The 23,024-nt window shown below is 34.9% G+C and overlaps 1 protein-coding gene across 6 annotated transcripts in view; it reads right to left on the bottom strand.

Moving 5' to 3' along the window:
• Positions 1–23,024, bottom strand: part of ATRNL1 (attractin like 1) — an 817,982-nt gene that overhangs the window by 507,361 nt on the left and 287,597 nt on the right. For all 6 annotated transcript variants that reach the window (XM_047702609.1, XM_047702610.1, XM_047702611.1 and 3 more), the window contains exons 23-24: positions 4,889–4,967; positions 2,439–2,596 (exon numbers count right to left, since the gene is read on the bottom strand). In XM_047702609.1, coding sequence (XP_047558565.1) covers positions 2,439–2,596; positions 4,889–4,967 — 237 coding nt within the window. The remainder of the gene's footprint in view (positions 1–2,438; positions 2,597–4,888; positions 4,968–23,024) is intronic.

Raw genomic sequence — 23,024 nt, 5'->3', positions numbered from 1 at the left:
CTGGAGTTTACCCCTGTATAACAAGGTTGACTGAGCATTTAAAAGCCTTTAAAAATGGGTATTTCAATTCTACTGCAAATAAAGCTCAATTGAAGTAACTTTACTATTTTATGTTTAATAACTTAAAGTTTTTTATAATCCTATAAACAAACACATGTACTCATATGCTTTAATATGACATATTCCTCAGAACTAATATAATGATTTTTTAAATGATTTTATTTATTTGACAGAGAGAGAGAGATCACAAGTAGATAGAGAGGCAGGCAGAGAGAGGGGGAAGCAGGGTCCCTACTGAGCAGAGAGCCCGACGTGGGGCTCTATCCCAGGACCCTGAGATCACGACCTGAGCCAAAAACAGAGGCTTAATACACTGAGCCACCCGGGTGCCCTAATGTAATGATTAAAATCAAAGAGTAGGAATTAGGCTGTAACTATGTTAACCATCAGTTACTTTCTTTCTAAATTTTATTATTTGGGGAGAGTAGAATATTTCAACTTTATTATACAAATTCTAGTGTGGTTTCTAGAACTAGTATATTCTCAAAAGAAAATTCAATTTAAAATTTAATTTTAACCATTAAATATTCATTAACATTCAATAATAATGATATAATTTGCTTAAAAATAAAATAGATAACCAAGACATGAAGTACATGAAACTATTTAAGATTTAACAGTTATATCTAATTTAATTACTACTTAATAAGCTCAATAGATGAGCCCTTTGGATGCCTTTAATCATAATTTGAATATACCAAGTGAAATATGATTCATATTTCTGTAAAAATTCTAGAAAATAAAATGATGCATCCAACATCCTCAAGGTCAAAATATTTCCAGCATTTTCTGACCGTATTAGCATCTAAATCAATCACCCAGGCACCCCTTAAGGATTTTAAAACATATTGACCTAGCACAGGGCTTGGTACATAGGAACTATCCCATATACTAATTTGAATTCAATCTAATCAAATAATCAGTCATAAAAGAATGAAATATGAACAAATCCAACATTACAACATATAGGCTTTTCTTTAATAAAAGCATACATAAAGAACACAAACCCTTACTAATTCAAGATAGAAAGAACATCCTAAATGTTTCCTAGCCATAAATCTAAGCCTTTGGCAGCCTATCACGAAACACAATAAAAAATGAAATATACAACTTTAATTTTAAAAAAAGGAAAGAAATATCCAACATCTATATGTAGCCTAAAGAAACCAACAATGAGAGGTAGTGGATCTTAAAGAACTGTTAAGTACTGCTTACCCTAAATTTTTAATGAAGTTTAAATTATGTTCAGTATGTAATAAAGCAAAAATGAGATTCTAAACAAATAATTTCAAGTAGAGCTCTAAGAACAGAGTATCTAACCCTCAGATGAAGTTCACAATTTATCACAAAACCCAATCTAGTTATCTGAAGTTTTGATGCATTTCTTAGAATACAATTTCATTGAAAAATTAGTACTTTTTTTTTTTACTGAGTCAGTATCATTAGCATGAACATTTTTTTAAAAAATGTTCATTATCACAGCTGCTCGTGATCTGGGGACCATACTTTGAGAACCAGTAAACTAGAAATGTAAGGCAATCGAGTGTCACAATCTGAAGGTAGGACAGATAATGTGTTGACTGCATAACTGACAGTTTTCATTGCTGGGCCACAGGAAAACGAAGTGTTAAAGCAGCAAAGATTTTGCCCTTCACTAGATTTTGCCCCCCCAAAAAAGGAAAAATAAAGGAGAAAGGGAGAAACATGCTGCCTAGGCCAGAGGGCAGCTGTGATATTCTAAACCCAGAATCTGGTTCTGTCTTCCTTTGGAGACCCTGAGGAATACTCGAGCACATTTTTCCATGGCTCTCATAACTGTGAAAGGCGTCAAAAGCCTGGACACAGAGACTGAGCAGATCTGCTGTCTCTTGCAAAGTCCAGTCTCAAGAAATAGCCAGCTTTTCACTCCTTTCCTGGACACCAGCCCTCAAACTTACCACCTGTACTTTAATCAGGCCAAAACCTTCCCTTTGAGCTAATACAAAGAAGGAGAAAACCATCTACTCTTGACCTATCTTCTACCTGTGCTGGGTCTTAAACTTCGAAACTATGTAGATAAACTTCCTGTACTTGGATTCTGTTTTCCTACCCTTTCAGTTAGAGTATAAACTAGGTGAAATAATATTGTCTCACTGGCACTCCATTGTTACCAGAAAAGAAAACTGTAATTAACATTAAACCAATAGATCTCGAAGTCAAAAAACAAATAAACACATCATCAGACATTCTAAGTACCCTTTTTTATCAAGGGTCAATACATGTTTCATGTTGTTCAAAACACAGAAATCTTATCCATATCAGTACTTTGAACAATAACAGCATTGTTTTTGTGAAGAAAATATTCAATGGGCATTATGTTAAATACTATTAACACTTACCTGTATTTTAATAGGCCAGGAAAAGTTGCTGACGTACACATAGAATGTAATGTTAGGATTGCTTCTAAAGTTAAATTTTTCATAGGAAAAGCTATCTCTGTATTCCTTTATATTAGTTTTGGAAACAATAGGAATCTCCTCTCCGGATATTGTTCCAGCTAAAATGTAAATAATAATAACAAAATTTTAAAACTCATATTAGGAAAAAAGGATCTTTATGAACTTGAAAATATCTGTTATATTTACTTAATTTTTAGAACTGTACATATAAAAACATAATTATCAAAATAAACTTGTTCACTATTTAGAGTGACAAAGGAGAAATAAAATAAGATTCATCATAAATGTAATGGAAATAGTATAAAAAATCATTTTTAAAAACGATACCACTGATTAAGTGCTATGTACTAGGCAGTGATGTAGAGATTTTACATTCTTTTCAAGTAACAGTTTTATCCCAGAGGTATTCCATCTCTATTTTTCAAATTGAAACCTGACCCTCAGAATGTTAAGTTTATAGCTACTGAATGGTAAATTCCTCTTTGGAACTCAGATATATATTAGCTCCAGATACTGAGCTCCTTCCATTTGCTACTCCACAGAGCCTCTCAAAACAAATCAGGACATATTTCATATGTCTCAATCCAATTAGAAAATGGAAAAGAAATCAATTTATTTGTCTTACTCACAAATTGAACCATCACTGCTTTGAATAAATTGAAAGGAGGCTACAATTTAAAACATGAGCTAAATGTTCAATTAGTTAAACACATATTACATATTCAATAAGTATTTACTGAAATTAACCAAATGGAACAAAACATTTCCAACAATCTTACCAAGACTTCTACCTTACTTACTTAACTAAGTAAAAATATTTAGAATTAGTATACTGAGCAGTTGAAATAAATTCGTCACCTATTCCAAAATTATGTGGGATGCTGTTATAAAAGGCAGATTTCCTGGGACACCTGGGTGGCTCAGTGGGTTAAGCCGCTGCCTTCGGCTCAGGTCATGATCCCAGGTTCCTGGGATCGAGTCCCGCATTGGGCTCCTTGCTCAGCGGGGAGCCTGCCTCTCTCTCTACCTCTGCCTGCCTCTCTGCCTGCTTGTGTTGCTTTCTCTCACTCTCTTTCTGACAAATAAATAAATAAGATCTTTAAAAAAAAAAAAAAAGGCAGATTTCCTGACCCCATCTCCTAACCCCCAAAATAAAAATTTCTGAGATTTAGTTCTGGGAATCTAAAAGTTACAACAACTTCTTCCATTTAAAAAAAAAAAAAAAAAAAGAAGACCGCTCTAAACTAATTACAAAGGTTTTATATATTTTTGTTAACAAATTTTAAAAATCTTCCAGAGTCAGTTTATTGTGCCAAAGTAAATTTCAAATTAATAGCACAAGTTTTCATGAATTACTTTTTTTTAAATGATTCCATTTTTAAGTAATCTCTACACCCAGCATGAGACTTGAACTTACAACCCTAAGATCAAGAGATACATGTTCTACCAAGTGAGCAAGCCCAGTGTTCGATCATGAATTCTTAATTAGTGAAGCTCAAAATACCAAGATTTTACTATATGTTTGGTACCACAGTAACAAAACATCTATATGGTTGCCCAAACTTCTCATTTTTAACACATGTAATGTACGTTCTAGAATTGCAAAGACCTTATCATTCTTGAAATCTACATCTCCATGATTCTACATATTAAAATAGCATAATGACTTGATTTTCAGAAATCAAATATGGATAACTGAGAATCCACATATTTTCTTTAAATAAGACTCCAACACTTGATGTAAGAGTATGTCTTTGATATAGTAAAAAAAAACCGAATAGAATTTCCTAAGATGCAAATACAAAAAAAAAAAAAAAGTGAGCATACTGTTTTATAATCCAACATAGTTTATATTTCAACTTGGTTACATTTTTTAAAAGCCAAAAACTTCAACTTTTAAACCTTATTATGGAAGACATATTAAGTATAGGTTTTTTTTTTAACCTTCTCTCAGAACTGAAGCTGACAAAGGGAATAGTATATTTCTAAGTTTGAAAGTAATAGAAATCAACATGCACAGAATATCATTGTTTTGTATCAATATTAAGGATAATAGTTAAATTTATAGCTTCAATAGTGAATCAAATAATTGAAATCTCAGTCCCTAGTCATTAAAGAAGTAATCTATCTTAATTAAAATCATAGCAATTCATAAAACTGCCATTTTAAGTGGTGTACAATATTTGTTACCCATCTAATTTTAATTGAATAAGGGACAAAGTTAACAAAGGAATGAAACTTTATTAATAATACTACTTATTATTTTTACCTGAATCAGCACAATGACATTTATTTTTTTATTTCAATTATTTGAATTAAGAATAAAAGGCCATGTTAGAACACCTTCCATAAACAGATGTGAAAGACATGTGACAACAAAATCCTCTTACCTGTTGAACCAACTGACCATGTAATGTTGAGATTAAAGTTGTTTGATGCATTAATTGAAATATCCAAATTTTTGTTTGACTACCAAGAAAGAAAATATTAGGGTTAAAAAATCAAATTACACTAAATAATATTTTATGTTTTAATTATGCCCATGCACTATTTCAGACTTTATACATTTTGTCATTATTCAACTAAGTATAGATGTCAGTTCTACTTTTTTAATGAAAACATATAGGTGATAAATTCAAAGGTAGTTTCAACTTCCCATTTATCCTCCCTACTATAATCCAGCCTTCTGTATGTAAACCAGAGGCTGCTGAAATTCATTGTTTGTATTTTGATTTTCTTTGTTGACCTGTAGATAATAGCTAAATGATACAGATTTGGGTTAGTCCAAAGTAATTTTACAGCAATGTAATATTATTGTTTTGTTGAAACATTTCTTCTTAGGTGCATACTGTATTATTATACACACATTTTTGTAGTGAAAAAAAATATATAAAATACATAAACCAGAACTTTAAGGTAAAAATGGGTTAGAATTAAATCTATTGTCAAAATGTAAGAAATGCATAAATAATTAAGGTACCTATTTATTACTTTTTTTTTTTATGTAGGATAAGTAGGAAGCCCTGACCACTAATCTGTATTAATTTCAGTAACTGTTCAAGGTTGAATATCATTTTAGGTATAAGTTATATTTATATAATTAGATATAATGATGTCATAAGCATTCTTAATGGCCACTCTCATGATAGTTTAGCATCCTATCATTTCAAAGAAAATGTGTCTGGGCTCTTGGTTTCAATTGGGACAAGATAGTAGAAAGTAAAACAGAAAGCTATGACATTTGGAAGCAGTCAAGAATTTCAGGAAGTTGAAAAGGGAAAGGACGGTCAGGAGAGAAGCAAACTAAATTACAGCTAATCTGGACCTACGTGTGTGACACTATGGATAATATTGTGAGAAATATTATTCACACCCATATTTATTGTAAAGATTTTATTTATTTATTTGAGAGAGAGAGAGAGAGACAACAAGTGGGGAGGGGGCAGAAGGAAAGGGAGAAGCAGACTCCCTGCTGAGCAGGGAGCTCCATCCCAGGACCCTGAGATCATGACCAGAGCCAAAGGCAGACATTTAACTCACCTAGTGACCCAGACACCCCTAAACCCATATTTTGAGTCAGATATTCCAAATTATATTAATGTCTTATATCTTCAAAGTCCCTAAGTTTGGAATTACACTCCAATTACTTGGTATTAAACGTTCAAGAGGCCAATGTTAAAGAATGAAATTCTGATAACATGCTATAACATAGATAAGTCTTGGAAATGTTAGGCTAAATGAAGTAAGCCAAACAGAAAAGAACAAATATTGTATGGTTACAATATTGTATGATATGAGGTACTTAGAATATACAAATTCATAAAGGCAGTAAAATAACAGGGTTACAGGGAGAAGAAATGAGGAATTATTGCTTAATGGATTTAGAAATTCTGTTTGGAATGATAAAAAAAATTTTGGTGATGGATAGTGGTGATGACTGTAAAACAGTGTGAATGTAATAATGCCACTGAATTGTCCATCTAAAAATGGTTAAAATGATAAGTTTTATGTATATTTACAATAAAAAAGAAGTCAGTGGTGGTTATAAAGCTTTCTTATCACACTGAAGAATGTAGTTTCTGATATATTCCCAAGAATATAGACATTTCCTTAAAATCTAAGGAATAAAGAGTAACATAAAATGAACTGTTCTACTTTTTGAGAAAAGGGACCCTATTTTACTGTAAAAGAAAATTTAAGAAATTATGTTATTTATTGGCAAATCAAAGAAAATACTTTAGAGGAAAGAACCTAGCAAATGGCAGGATATATTCTGAAGTTTCATCTATTTGATAAACTATTAAAATATATGATAATGGAGGGGCACCTGGGAGGCTCAGTCATTAAGTGCCTTGATCCCAGGATCCTGGGATGGAGCTCTGCATCAGACTCTCTGCTCAGCAGGAAGCCTGTTTCTCCCTCTCCCATTCCCTCCTGCTTGTGTTCCCTCTCTCGCTGTTTCTCTCAAAAATAAATAAATAAATAAATAAATAAATTTAGTTTAATTTTAAAAATATTATATGGATTAAAAGGTAAATTAATATATAATAAAAAACACAGCAATAGAGAGTGACATCAGCAAGATGGTGAAATAGTAAGTACCAACACTTACTCTTCATCAAAACACTGATTTAACAATGTTATATGAACCAAAATACCTTTACGAGAGAATCAAAATCCAGCTTAAAAGTTGCAGTACCAAAGATTAATACAAAACTAACCATAGCCACATTATCATGGATAAGAAGAACAATTTCACTTTACCCATTTCAGCCCCTGCCCCAGGGCAGCACTCAGCATTAGAGAGATCATCTCAGCTAATGACTTCTCCCTCAGGGAAAAGGGAGAGTGTAGCATATATCCAACATCCCTGGCCTTTCATTGCACTGCACAAAAGGTCTGTTTCCGTTTTACCTCATCCAGAGCACTAAGAGAACAAGCATAGTTCAGCCTTCTGACAGCAGCTAAAAATAAAGAATGTAAGTGGGTGGCTTACTGCTGCTGTCATGGCTCTGCAACACTGGGAGAAGGTGCATAAGTCTTCTTGAGTCTTCTCCTTCAGAAGGGAGAATGAATGGGGTGTGCATTCAACACCCTGAATTTTCTGTGCACTTTCCAAGGGGAAAAGGTAGACAGCTCACTATAGCCAGAATGGCTCTTTGAAATTGAGAGAAGACATGCAAACTAAGACTTATCCCCTAGGAGGAAGGAAGAGTTGAACATGATCATTCATAGAAAAGTTTTCAGATGCTCCCAGTATCTCTAGCTAGGTTGAATTATGAAGGTTTTTCCCTTTAAAGTTGGTCTATAAAGACTAGGAGAAGCAATTGTTTCTTCAAATGCACAGACACCAATGCAAAGCTACAAGGGAAATGAAGGATTAGAGAAATATGACACAACCATAGCAACAAAATAAATTTCAAGTAAGTAACCCTGAATAAATGGAGCTCTAGAATTGCCTGGCAAGTAATTTAAAATAATTATATTAAAGAAGTAAGGGAGTAATAAGAGACCCACAGAAAGATAATTAAATGAAATCAAGAAAACAATATATGAACAAAATGTCAATATCTCAACAGAGAGAGAACTAATAAAAGAACCACAGAAGTATACAGTAACTTAAGTTAAAAAAAGAAAAATCAATATAAAGGCTCAACAACAAACTTGACTGAGCAGAAGAAAGAATCAGTGAACAATAAGGCAAATTATCTGAAGTTACATAGTAAGAGGAGCAAAGAAAAGAAGTGAAGAACGCCTAGTGGACTTATGTAATACTTCAATAAAAACCAACATATGTATTATAAAAGTCCAAGAAAAAGAAGAGAAAGAAAGGGACAGAAATCTTATTTAAGAATATAATAGCCTAAAATCCAAGAAGTATATGCATCTAGATTCATGAACCTGAAGAAAACAGAAGGAAGATGAACCCAAAGAAATCAAATCAAATTGTTAAAAGTCAAAGACAGAATTTGGAAAAAAAAACAGTAACAAAGTGACTGATCACATACAAGTGAGCCCCATAAGGTTATGAGTGGATTTCTCAGCAGAAATTTTGCAGACAATAAAGGATTGAGATAACAAATTAAAAGTTTTCAAAGGAAAAATATACCGACCAGGAATAGAATTCCTGGTAAAACTGTTCTTAGAAAAGCTGAAAGATAGGGGCACCTGGGTGGCTCAGTGGGTTAAAGCCTCTGCCTTAGGCTCCGGTCATGATCTCAGGGTCCTGGGATCCAGCCCAGCATAGGGCTCTCTGCTCAGTGGGGAGCCTGCTTCCCTTCCTCTCTCTCTGCCTGCCTCTCCGCCTACTTCTGATCTCTGTCTGTTAAATGAATAAATAAAATCTTTAAAAAAAAAAAAAGAAAGAAAGAAAAGTTGAGAGATAAAGACTTTCCCAGACAAACAGAAGCTGAGGAAGCTTATCACCACAAGATCTGCTTTACAAAAAAATTAAAAAAATAAAAAAATAAAAACATCAATGACAGAGTGAGAGGGGAGACAAATGTAAAAGTATAGACTTTTGGTATGTGATTGAAATTATGTATTAACAGCTTAAAAAATACTGCCATAACTACAATGTATTGTAAATAAATCTCATGATAATTACAAAGAAAATACATATAGAAGATAAAAGAAAAAGAGCAAGAAATCAAAGCGTATCATTACAAAAAAATCAATAAAGCACAATAAAAGACAGCAGAGGAAAAAAGAGGAACAAAAAATATATAAGACAGATAACAATTAACAAAATGGCAATAGTAAGTCCTATCCTATCAATAATTACTTTAAACATAAACCCATTAACACCCCCCGCAATCAAAAGACATATAGTGGACAACTGAATTTAAAAACAAAAACAAAAACAAAAAAAAAACCAACAATATGCTATCTAAAAGAGACTCATTTCAGATTTAAGGACCCTTATCAATTAAAAGAGAAAGGATTGGAAAAGATATTCCATGAAAATAAGAAACAAAAGAAGGAAGAAGTAGTATACTTACATGAGCCAAAAACAGACTTTAAGTCAAAATCTTTAACAAGAGACAAACAAGGACATTATATAATGATAAATGGATCAATTAATTAAGAAGATATAACTATGATAAATGTATATATACACAATATGAGAGCAACTAAATATAGAAACAAACATTGGCACTACTGAAGGGAAGAATAAAAAAAGTAGAATAACAGTAAGGGACTACAGTACCCTATTTTCAACAATGGATAGAATATTCATAGAGAAAATCAATACAGAAAAAGTGGACTTGAACAACACTAGAAAACACAAGTGCTTAACAGACACAGAAACAAATTCCACGTTAACAGCATAAGAATCCACATTCTGTTCATATGCATGCGAGATAGTCTCCAAAATATATCACGTTAGGTCACAAAACAAGTCTTAACAAATTTAAGAAGAACAAATTTGAAAAGACTGAAAACATATCAGTTATCTTTTCTGACTACAACAGAATAAAACTAGGAATCAATAGAAGAAGAAAATTTTAAAAGTTAAAAATATGTAGAATTTTAATAACATATTTCTGAAATAATGGATCAAAAGGGAAATCAGAAAATATGTTGAGACAAAATAAAATGAAAAAATTATATACCAAAACTAATGGTATGCAACAAAACTAGTTCAAAGAGAAAACTAAAAGTAACAAATGCGTACATTAAAAAAGAAGAGCACTTTCAGGGATTCCTGGGTGGCTCAGTCAGTTAAACATCTGTCTTCCATTCCGGTCATGATCCCAGGGTCTGGGATAGAGCCCCATATCGAGCTCCCTTCTCAGTGGGGAGTATCTTTCCTCTCTGTCTACTCCCGCACCCACCCGCCTCCCCCGCTCATTCTCTCTCTCTTGTTCTCTGTCTGAAATAAATAAAATCTTAAAAAAAGACTTCTCAAACAACTTCACTTTACACCTCAATTCAAAAGACAACAAACTATGTTTAAAGCTGACAAAAGAAGTAAATATTAAAAACTAATACAGAGATAAAGAGTAGAAAACAAGAAAATCAACAAAATATGAGTTGCTTTTTTAAAAAAGTTATCAAAATCGACACAATCTAAGACGAGAAGATGTAAAATGTAAAATCATAAATGAAACATTACATTCTATGCTACAGAAATAAAAAGGATTCAAAGAGACTAATATGACTAATTTTATATCACCAAACTAGACAACCTAAAAGAAATCAATAATTCTTAAATCATACAAACTACCAAGACAGAACCATGAAGAAATAGAAAATATGAACAGACCAATAACATGCATGGAAATTTAGTAATCAGAAAACTCCCAACAAAGAAAAACTCAGGAACAAATGGTTTCACCGGTTAACTCTAGCAAAAATTTAAAGAATTACTACCAACCCTTCTCAAATTCTAAAAACTATGGAGAAGGGAATACTTCCCAACTCATTTTATGAGGCCAGATATAATCTGATACCAAAGCCAAACAATGACAGTACAAGAAATAAAAACTCTAGGCCAATAATATTGACAAACACAGTTGTAAAAATTTTCAACAAATACTAGCAACCTGAATTCAACAGCATGTTAAACGGATCATTCACCACGATAAAAAGAGATTTATCCTTGGGATAAAAAGATAGGTAAACATACATAAATCAACTAACGTAATGAGCTATAAAAGGAATGTACACCAATATAATAAGGGCCAAAATTGACAAGCCCAAATAAACATCATACTCAATACAGAAAAATGAAAGTTTTCCCTCTATGATCAGGAATAAGATATGGGTGCCACCTAACATTACTTCTATTTAACAAAGTATTAGATGTCCTAGCAAAAGCAATTAAGAGAAATAAGTAGAAGGTGCCCAAGTCAAAAAGGAAGAAGTAAAATATTATCTATTTGCAGATGACATAATCTTATATGTAGAAAAACCTGAACACTGTACACACACACACAGACACACACGCCTGTTAGAACTAATAAGTTCAGTGAAGTTTCAGGATACAAAATGAACATTTAAAAAATTCAGTTTTATTTATATACACTAACAGTAAATTATGTTAAAAGGAAGTTAAGAAAATAATCCCATTTATAATAGTATCAAAAAGAAGAACATACTTAAGAATAAACTTAACCCAGGGGATGAAAGATATACATTGAAAATTATACACTGATGAAAGAAAGAAGACACAAATAATGAAAAGATAGACTGTGTTCTCAGATTAGGAATTTTAATATTGTTTAAATGTCCATGTTACTAAAAGAAATCTAGAGGGGCACCTGGGTGGCTTAGTGGGTTAGGCCTCTGCCTTCAGCTCAGGTCATGATCTCAGGGTCCTGGGATAGAGCCCCACATCGGGCTTTCTGCTCAGCAGGGAGCCTGTTCCCCCCACCTCCGCCTGCATCTCTGCCTACTTGTGATCTCTCTCTCTTTTAAATAAACAAATAAAATCTTTAAAAAAATAAAAAAAATTAAAGAAATCTATAAATTCAATATTATCTCATCAAATCCCTAGTGGCATTTTTACAGAAATAGGAAAAAAATATCTTAAAATTCATATAGAATCATAAAAGACCTCAAATAGCCAAAACAATCCTGAGAAAGAAGAAAAAAGAGGTATTACACTGCCTGATTTCAAAATATATTACAAAGCTATAGCAATTAAAAATACAGTACTTGCATAAAGACAGACGTTATGGTCTAGCATAACAGAGAGCCCAGAAATAAACCCACACAAGTAAGGTTAAGTAATCTTCAATGAGGATGCCAAGAGTACACAATAAGGAAAGGATAGTGTCTTCAACAAATGTTAGGAAAACTAATATCTGCATTAAAGGAATGAAATTGGATCTTTATTTTCTTAGTCCACTAGGACTGCTATAAAAAGAATACCATACACTAGGGCCCGGGGGTGGCTATAAAGAGGAGAATTATACTTCTCACACATTTGGAGGTTGGAAACTCCAAGATAAAGGTACTGGAAAAGTTGGTATCTGTTGAGGTCAACTTCCTACTTTGGACAAGCCTCTTCTTGCTGTGTCCTCATATGGCAAAAGGTAAGGGTGCTCTCAAGGTCCTCTTTTAATCCCATTAATTTGGGCTAAACCCTCATGACCTAATTACCTCGCAAATGCCCCATCTCTAAACACCTTCACATTGAGCATTAGGATTTAACACATGATTCTGGGGTGGGGGGCGGCACAGACATATATAAAGAACACAAAATGAATTAAAGAGACTGTGTAGAAGACGTGTCTAGCAAGAAGCTGCTGTGGCTGAGGTCACAGAGGTTGCTGCCTGTGTTTTCTTTTAGGATTTTGATGGATTCCTGTCCCACATTTAGGTCTTTCATTCATTTTGAGTCTATTTCTGTGTATGGTGTAAGAAAATGGTCCAGTTTTATTCTTCTGCTTGTGGCTGTCCAATTTTCCCAACACCATTTGTCAAAGAGACTGTCTTTCCCATTGGACATTCTTTCCTGCTTTGGTGAAGATTAGTTGACCATAGAACTGAGGGCCCATTTCTGGAATCTCTATTCCATTCCATTGATTTAAGGGTCTGTTTTTGTGGCTGTACCATACTGTCTTGATGATTACAGTTTTGTAATAGAGCTTGAAGTCTGGAATTGTGATGGTACCGGCTTTGGCTTTCTTTTTAAACATTCCTATGGCTATTTGGGGTCTTTTCTGGCTTCATACAAATTTTAGGATTATTTTTTTCTAGCTATGTGAAAAAAGTTGATGGTATTTTGATAGGGATTGCATTGAATGTATAGATTTCTCTAGGTAGCATAAACGTTTTAACAATATTTGTTCCTCCAATCCATGAGTATGGATGTTTTTCACTTCTTTGTGTCTTCCTCAATTTCTTTCATGAGTGTTCTATTGTTTTCAGAGTACAGATCCTTTGCCTCTTTAGTAAGGTTTATTCCTAGGTATCTTATGGTTTGGGGTGCAATTGTAAATGGGATCAATTCCTTAATTTTTCTTACTTCTATCTCATTGTTAGTAGAAATGCAACTGATTTTTCTGCAGTGATTTTATATCCTGCCACTTTGCTGAATTCCTGTATGAGTTCTAGCAATTTGGCGGTGGAGTCATTTGGGTTTTCCACATAAAGTGCCACATCATCTATAAAGAATGAGAGTTTGACTTCTTTGCCAATTGTCAGATGTCTTTAATTTCTTTTTGTTGTCTGATTGTTGAGGCTAGGACTTCTAGTACTATGTTGAAAAACACGACATTCCTCCCGTGTTCCTGACCTCAGGGAAAAAGCTCTCAGTTTTTCCCTATTGAGAATGATATCCACTGTGAGCCTTTTAGATATGGCTTTTATGGTATTGAGGTATGTTCCCTCTATCCCTACACTGTAAAGAATTTTAATCAAGAAAGGATGTTGTACATTGTCAAATGCTGTTTCTGCATCTAATGAGAGGATCATATGGTTCTTGGCCTTTCTTTTATTAATGTAGAGTATCACATTGATTAATATGAGGCTGCTGAAATCACCCTGGCAACCCGGGAATAAATCCCACTCAATTATGGTAAATATTACTTTTAATGTACTCTTAGATCTTCTTGGCTAATATCTTGATGAGAATGAACTTTTGGGACTTCATCAAGATAAAACCTTTTGCACAGCAAAGGAAACAGTCCACAAATCCAAAAACGAACAATAGAATAGGAGAAGATATGTGCAAATGACATATCAGATAATGGGCTGGTATCTAAAATCCATGAAGAATTTATCAAACTCAACACCCAAAGAACAAATAATCCAATCAAGAAATGGGCAGAAAACATGAATAGACGTTTCTCCAAAGAAGACATACAAAGAAGACACACACATGAAAAAATGCTCAGCATCATTCAGCATCAGTAAATACAAATCAAAACCACAATGAGATACCACCTCAAACCAGTCAGAATGGCTAAAATAAATAAGTCAGTAAACGACAGCTGTTGGCGAGGATGTGAAGAAAGGGAGACACTCTTAAACTGTTGGTGGGAATGTAGACTGGTGCAGCCACTCTGGAAAACAGTATGGAGGTTCCTCAAAAAGTTGAAAATAGAGCTACCCTAAGACCCAGCAATTGTACTCCTAGGTATTTACCCTAAAATAAAAATGTTGTGATCAAAAGGAACACTTGTACCCCAATGTTTATACCAGCAATGTCCACAATAGCCAAATGATGGAAAGATCCCAGATACCCATCAACAGATGAAAGGATAAAGAAGATGCCATATATATACATACATATATATATGTATGTATGTGTATACACACACACACACACACACACACACACACACACACACAAAATGGAATACATCTTAGCCAAAAAAAAAAAAAAAAAACTTGCCATTTGCAACAATGTAAATGGAACTAGAGGCTCTTACGCTAAGTGAAATAAGTCAATCAGAGAAAGATAATTATATTATCTCATTCATCTATGGAATTTAAGAAATAAAACAGAGGATCATGGGGGAGAATAAAACAAGATGAAAGCAGACAGGGAGACAAACCAAGAAACTCTTAATCATGGGTAAAAAACTGAGATTGCTGGAGGGGTGGGGGTGTAGGATGGAGTAACTGGGCGATGGGCATTAAGAAGAGCATGTAATGTAATGAGCACTGGGTATTATATAAGATTGATGAATCACTGAACTTTACCATCTGAAACTAACAATATACTATATATTAATTAATTGAATTTAAATTTTAAAAAGTAAAAAATAAATACACATAATAAAATAAAAAATAAAAATAAAATACAACAAATAAAAAAGAAAAAGAAAATAAAAATAAAAAATTAAATTAAATTAAAAGAATAAAGACACAGGTTGAAAAAGTCACAGTGGAAACTTAAGGGGAGTAGGAGAGATAGAGACAAACACTCTTCAGTTAGCCTTTTACTGAATGATTTATAAATTTAGAAAAAGTTAGAAAAAAAAGTGAGAAAGAGAAAGACTGTGTAGGGAGATAGTGTCAGAGTAGGAGGACCCTAGGCTCATCTCTTCTCATGAACACTAGATAACTATTAAATCATCCTAAATACCCCATAAATTGACCTGAAGACTGACAGAACAAAACTCCAGAACTAAAAGGAGAGAAGAGGCCACATCAAAGAAGGTAGGAAGTATGGAGATATCGTTTAGGGGAGAAATGGATTGTGGGTGCTGTGGAAGGGAGGGAGCTGTTGTCATGGAGAAGGGCAAGAGAAAGAGTGAGCACACAGGGAAACACAAAAGAACACTTCCCCAAAGCCACTGCCTTGGAAAATGAGAGAGGCTGAATTTCATGAGCTCTTGCAACCAGCAGGTCTTAAAGTCTGGACTTTTAAAAGTCAGTAGCTTGACTGGTAAAGGGCCTGAAGGTCACTGTGCTCCTCCTGGAGAGAAAGCAGGCAAATATCACAGGGCACACAGTGTGGAAACAGCAATCTGAAAAACATCTGGGGAACACAGGAGTAGATTATTCTCTCTCCTGGAATCACATCCCTGAGAGGCAGCATTTATAGATATGCATCTGCAGGAAAAAATGATCCGGCCATTTCCCTCCCCTGCCCCTCAGCATAAACACAGAGCCACATACAGGGTGAAGCATCCATCACTGGCTGCCTAACTTGCTTATATCAAGCCCAAACCCCTGCAGGCTTGTGGGACTGCTTTCCTCGGTCACACTTGCCTCAGTCACACATACCAGAAATACAACAGAAAGCTCAGGCCATGGACTCTACATGACCTCTTCTTCATAAGGCCATTACTTTAAGAAAAGGAGGAGACATAACTGCCTTTTTTAGCACACAGAAGATGTCAAAGACTAAGACAAAATGCCAAGATACAAGAATTCATTCCAAAAGAAAGAACAAGAAAAGATCATGGCCAAAGATCAAAGCAAAACCGATATAAGTAACATGCCAGATGGAGAATTTAAAGCAATAACCATAAGGACACTCACTGGACTTGGGAAAGAATAGAAGACATCAGTGACACCATCAAATGTAATAACATTACATATGAATGTTATACGAGTACCAAAAGAAGAAAAGAGAAAAAAGGGGGCAGAAAATTGATTTGAAGAAATAATAGCTGAATACTTCCCTAGTATGAGGAAGGAAACAGACATCCAGAGCCAGGAGGCAGAGAACTCCCACCAAAACCAACAAAAGCAGGCCAACACCAAGATTGTAAGTAACAAAATATAGTGTTAAATAAAAAATCATAAAAGTGGGGCACCTGGGTGGCTCAGCTGGATTAAGTGCCTGACCTAGGCTCAGGTAATGATCTCAGTGTCCTAGGATTTGGCCCTGAGGTGGGCTCCCTGCTCAGAAGGGAGTCTACTTCTCGCTCTCCTTCTGCACCTCCCCAACTCATATTTTCTCTATCTCTCTAAAATAAAGAAATAAAATTTTTAAAAAAATCATAAAAGCAGTAAGACAAAAGATGTCCTTAACGTACAAGGGAAGACCCAGAAAACTAGCTAGAGATTTCTCAACAGAAACTTTACAAGCCAAAAGGAGTGGTATGTATATTAGAAGTGCTGAATGGGAAAAATCTGCAGCCAAAAATATTCTACCCAGCAAGGTTATCATTCAGAATAGAAGGAGAAATAAAGAGTTACCAAGACAAACAAAACCCAAAAGAGTTTGTGAACACTAACTCAGCCCTGCAAGATATAGTAAAGGGGCCTCTTCGAATGCAAAGGAGAGACCGAAAGTGACAAACACAAGAAAAAACAAGTAATAAAATAGCAATAAATACATATCTGTTAATAAGTACTTTAAATGTAAATGGATAAATGTTCCAGTCAAAAGACAGAGGATGCCAGATGGATTAAAAATAAGACCAATATGGGCACCTGGGTGGCTTAGTGGGTTAAAGCCTCTGCCTTCGGCTCAGGTCATGATCCCAGGGTCCTGGGATCGAGCCCCGCATCGGGCTCTCTGCTCCACAGGGAGCCTGCTTCCTCCTCTCTCTCTGCCTGCCTCTCTGCCTATTTGTGATCTCTCTCTGTGAAATAAATAAATAAAATCTTCAAAAAAAAAAAAATAAGACCAATATGCCATATGCTGCCAACAAGAGACCCATTTTAGACCTAAAGACACTTGCAGATTGAAAGTGAGGGGATAGGGGAGGAGTCAAGATGGCAGAGAAGTAGTAGGCTGAGACGACATCAGGTAGCAGGAGATCAGCTAGATAGCTTATCAAACCATTCCGAACACCTACAAATCCAACAGGAGATCGAAGAGAAGAAGAGCAACAATTCTAGAAACAGAAAATCGACCACTTTCTGAAAGGCAGGACCGGAGAAGAAGTAAATCCAAAGTGACAGGAAGATAGATTGCGGGGAGAGGGGCCGGCAAGGGCAGAGCAACAGAGCACAAAATCAGAACTTTTAAAAGTCTGCTCCACTGAGGGACATCATTCCAGAGCTGAACCGGGGTGAAGCCCATGCAGGGACAGCGAGGCCTCAGGTCCTGCAGGGTGACAGAAGGATCGGGGTGTCTGAGTGTCACAGAGCTCACAGGTATTAGAGCAGGAAAGCAGGTACAGAGACGGAGCCGAGGAGTGAGCTCTCAACTTGGGGTTACCTTGAACTGTAATCCATGGCACAGGTCACTGCTCTGTGAGTGGGGACCCCACAAGATCCGAGGAGACCCCCCAGAAGAGCTTAGGGATCTGCGGGGTTCAGAGACTCCAGGCAGAGCTGTGTGCCAGAGACAGAGACGCTTGGTCACAGGCTGGGTGAGCTCAGAGTGCAACCAGAGGCCAGGGAAACTGGAGTGAATGAGTGCTTTTCTCCAAGGGCGCACTGAGGAGTGGGGCCCCAAGCACTTGGCTCCTCCGGGCTGGAGATTGGGAGGCCGCCATTTCCATTCCTGTCCTCTGAAACTCTATGGAAAGCGTTCAGGGAACAAAAGCTCCCGAAAGCGAACCCAAGTGGATTACTTAGCGTGGCCCCTGGTAAGGTCGGTGCAATTCTGCCTCAGGCAAAGACACTTGAGAATCACTACAACAGGCCCCTCACCCAGAAGATCACCAAGAAATCCAGCCAAGACTGAGTTCACTTACCAAGGTTCCAGAGAAGGAGAAAGCAAAGCATAGAATTCATAGCTTTCTCCCCATGATTCTTTAGTCTTGCAGAGTTAGTTTTTTTTAATTTTTTTTTCTTCTGCTATTTTTTAACTTTTATCCTTTCCTCTTTTAATGTTTTTTAACCAGCTTAACAAAGGTATATTGGAGAGAATTTTGTAGAGAATTTCCCTAATATAGCAAAGGGAACAAGCATCAAAATTCAGGAGGTGCAGAGAACCCCCTCAAAATCAATAAGAATAGGTCCACACCCCATCATCTAATAGTAAAATTTAAAAGTCTTAGCGACAAAGAGAAAATCCTGAAATCCTGAAAGCAGCCTGGGACAAGAAGTCTGTAATATACAATGGTGAAAGTGAGGAGATGGAAAAACATTTATCATGCAAATGAATGTCAAAGGAAAGCTGGAGTAGCAATATTTATATCAGACAAACTAGATATTAAAACAAAAACTGTAATAAGAGACAAAGAAGGGCACTACAAAATCACAAAGAGGAAAATCCAACAAGAACATAACAATTGCAAACATTTTTGTACCCAACATGGGACACTCAAATATATAAAACAATTAATGACAACTATAAAGGAAATAATAGATAGTAATGCAATAATAGTGGGGAACTTAAATACTCCACTGAAGTCAAAGGACAGATTTTCTAAATAGAAAGACAAGGGAAAAATTGTTTTGAATGACATATTGGACCACATGGAAATAACATATATTCAGAACATTCCATCCTAAAACAACAGAATACACATTCTTTTCAAGTGCACGAGGAACATTAGCCACAAAAGAACATATATTAGGCCACAAAACAGGTCTCAACATATACAAACAAACTGAAATCATACCACGTATCTTTCCTGACCATAAATCTATAAAACTAGAAGCCAACCTTAAGAAAATATATGAAAATACTACAAATACATGGAGGTTAAACAACCTGCTACTAAACAATCAAAGGGTCAAAGAGGAAACCAAAGAAGAAATAAAATAAAAATACATGGAAAAAAATGAAAATGTAAATAAAACAGTCCAAAACATTTGTGATGTAGCAAAAGCAGTCCTAAGAGGGAAGAATATAGCAATAAAGGCCTACCTCAAGAAGCAAGAAAAATCTCAACTATACAACCTAACCTTACACCTAAAGGAATTAAAAAAGTAACAGCAAATTAAGTGTGAAGACAGCAGAAGAAGGGAAATAATAAAAATGAGAGCAGAAATAAATAATATAGAAGCTAAAAACCGATAGAATTATCTATGAAACTAGGAGATGGTTCATTAAAAAAAATTAACAAAATTGAAAAACCCCAGTGAGACTTATCAAAAAGAAAAAGAGCTCAAATAAATAAAATCAAAAATTAAAGAAGAGAAAGAACAAACAACACCACAGAAATACAATTATAAGAGAATATTATGATAAAATATATGCCAACAAATGGGAAAACCTAGAAGAAAAGGATAAATTCCTAGAAACATAACAATAATCAAAACTGAAACAGGAAGAAACAGAAAATATGAACAGACTGATAATCAGCAAAGAAATCGAATCAGTAATCAAATAACTTTCAACAAACAAAAATCCAGGGCCAGAGAGGTTCACAGATAAATTCTAACAAACATGTAAAAAAGAGTTAATACCCATTCTTCTTGAACTATTCTAAATAACAGAAAAGGAAGGAAAACTTCCAAATTCATTCTGTGAGGCCACCAACCCAGACACTGAAACCAGATAAAGATTCCACAAAAAAAGAAGGCTACAGGGTGAATATTTCTAATGAAAATAGCTGCAAAAATTATCAATAAAATGCTAGTAAACCAAATCTAATAATATGTTAAAAAAATTATTTACCATGATCAGTGGGATTTATTTCTGGGCTACAAGTGTGGCTCAATATTCACAACTTAATCAATATGATTCAACATATTAATTAAACAAAGGATAAAAACCACAGGATCATTTCAATAGATGCAGAAAAAGCATTTAACAAAATAAAACATTCATTCATGATAAAAGCCCTCAACAAAGTAGGTTTAAATGGAACATACCTCAACATAACAAAGGCTACATATGAAAAACCTATAGTTAATATCATCCTCAATGGAGAAAAACTGGCAATTTTTCCTCTATAGTTAGGAACAAGAGAGATGTCCACTCTCACCACTGTTATTTAACATAGTATTGAAAGTCTTAGGCCACCAATAAGACAACAAAGAAATAAAAGGTAGCCAAATCAGCAAGGAAGAAATCAAACTTTCACTATTTACAGATGACATGATACTATATATAGAAAAACTGAAAGAGTCAACCAAAAAATTGCTAAAACTGATACATGAATTCAGTAAAGTTGCAAAATATAAAATGAACATACAGAAATCTGTTTTTTTTTCTATACACTAATAATGAAAAGCAGAAAGAGAAATCAAGGAATCAATCCCACTGACTATTACACCACAAAAACCATAGGATACCTAGGAATAAACCTAACCAAAGAGGTAAAAGATCTGTACTCTGAAAACAGAGAACATTTATGAAAGAAATTGAAGATGACACAAAGAAATGGAAAAACTTTCTATGCTCATTGCTTATAACAAATATTTTTAAAATACCCAAAGCAATCTGCACATTTAATGCAATCCCTATCAAAATACAAACAACATTTTTCACAGAGCTACAACAAACAATCCTAAAATTTGTACAGAACTACAAAAGACCCTCAAATGGCCAAAGCACTCTTGCGGGGGAGGGGAGGAAACCTGGAGGCACCACACTTCTGGACTTCAAGCTATACCAAAAAGCTGTAGTGATCAAGACAGCATGGTACTGGCACAAAAACAGACACACAGAATAGGAAACCCAGAAATGAACCCATAACACTATGGTCAACTAATATTCAACAAAGCAGGAAAGAATATCCATGGAAAAAAGATGGTCTCTTCAACAAATGATGTTGGGGAAACTGGACAGCAACATGCAGAAGAATGAAATTGGACCACTTTCTCACACCACACACAAAAATAAATTCAAAATGGATGAAAGACCTAAATATGAGACAGAAATCCATCAGAATCCTAAAAGAGAGCACAAGCAGTAACCTCCTTGACATCAGCCACAGCAACTTCTTACTAGTGATCTCTCGGGAGGCAAGGAAAACAAAAGCAAAAAGAAACTACCAGGACTTCATCAAGATAAAAAGCTTCTGTACAGCAAAGGGAACAATCAGCAAAACTAAAAGGCAACCTACTGCATGGGAGAAGATATCTGCAAATGACATCTCTGATAAAGGGTTAGTATCCAAAATCCATAAATAACTTATCAAACTCAACACCCCAAAACCAAATAATCCAGTTAAGAAATGAACAGAAGACATGAATAGACATTTCTCCAAAAAAGACATACAGATGGCTAACAGACACATCAAAAGATGCTCAATATCACTCATCATCAGTAAAATACAAATCAAAACAGGCGTGAGATATCACCTCACACCTGTCAGAATAGCTAAAATCAGCAATACAGGAAATAAGAGGTATTGGCGAGAATGCGGAAAAAGGAGAACCCGTTTATACTGTTGGTGGTAATGCAAACTGGTCCAATCACTCTGAAAAATAGTACGGATACTTCTCAAAAAGTTAAAAATAGAGCTACCCTATGACCCAGAAATTGCACTACCAGGTGTTTACCCAAAGGATACAAAAATACTGATTCAAAGGGGCACATGAACCCCAATGTTACAACAGCATTATCAACAATAGCCAGCCAAATAATGGAAAGAGCCCAAATGTCAATTGACTGATGAATGGAGAAAGCAGCTGTGGTACAAATATATACAATGGAATTATTACTCAGTAATAAAAGAGAATGAAACGTTGCCATTTGCAATGATGTAGATAGAGCTAGATATCACTATATAAGCAAAATAAGTCAGAGAAAGAAAAATACCGTATGATTTCACTCACATGTGGAATTCAAGAAACAAAACAGACGAACAGGGGTGGGGAGAGAGCAGGAAGAGAGAGAGGCAAACCAGAAAACAGACTCTTAACTACCGAGAACAAACAGGTTTATTACAGGGGAGGTGGGCTGAGGGATGGAGTAAATAGGTGATGGGTATTAGGAGGGAACTTATGATAAGCACTAGGTGTTGTATGTAACTGATGAATCTCTAAATTCTACACCTGAAACTAACATTACACTGTATGTTAACCAATCAGAATTTAAATTAAAACTTGAAAAAAATTAAAAAATAAAAATATAAAGTGCACAAAGGATCTGAATAGGCTTTTAAAAACTTGTTTTGAGTCCAGTTTGACAAACAATGTTACATTAGTTTCAGGTGTATAACATACTGATTCAACATCTCTATATGCTATGTTCACCACAAGTGCAGCTACCTTCTGTCACCATATGATGCTATTACAAAATCATTGACTATGTTCCCT

The sequence above is a fragment of the Lutra lutra genome, chromosome 14 (assembly GCF_902655055.1).
Source record: "Lutra lutra chromosome 14, mLutLut1.2, whole genome shotgun sequence".
In the NCBI taxonomy this organism is placed as follows: domain Eukaryota; kingdom Metazoa; phylum Chordata; class Mammalia; order Carnivora; family Mustelidae; genus Lutra; species Lutra lutra.
The sequence above is the reverse complement of the archived record's forward strand: the minus strand, read 5'-3'. Positions and strand labels throughout refer to the sequence as shown.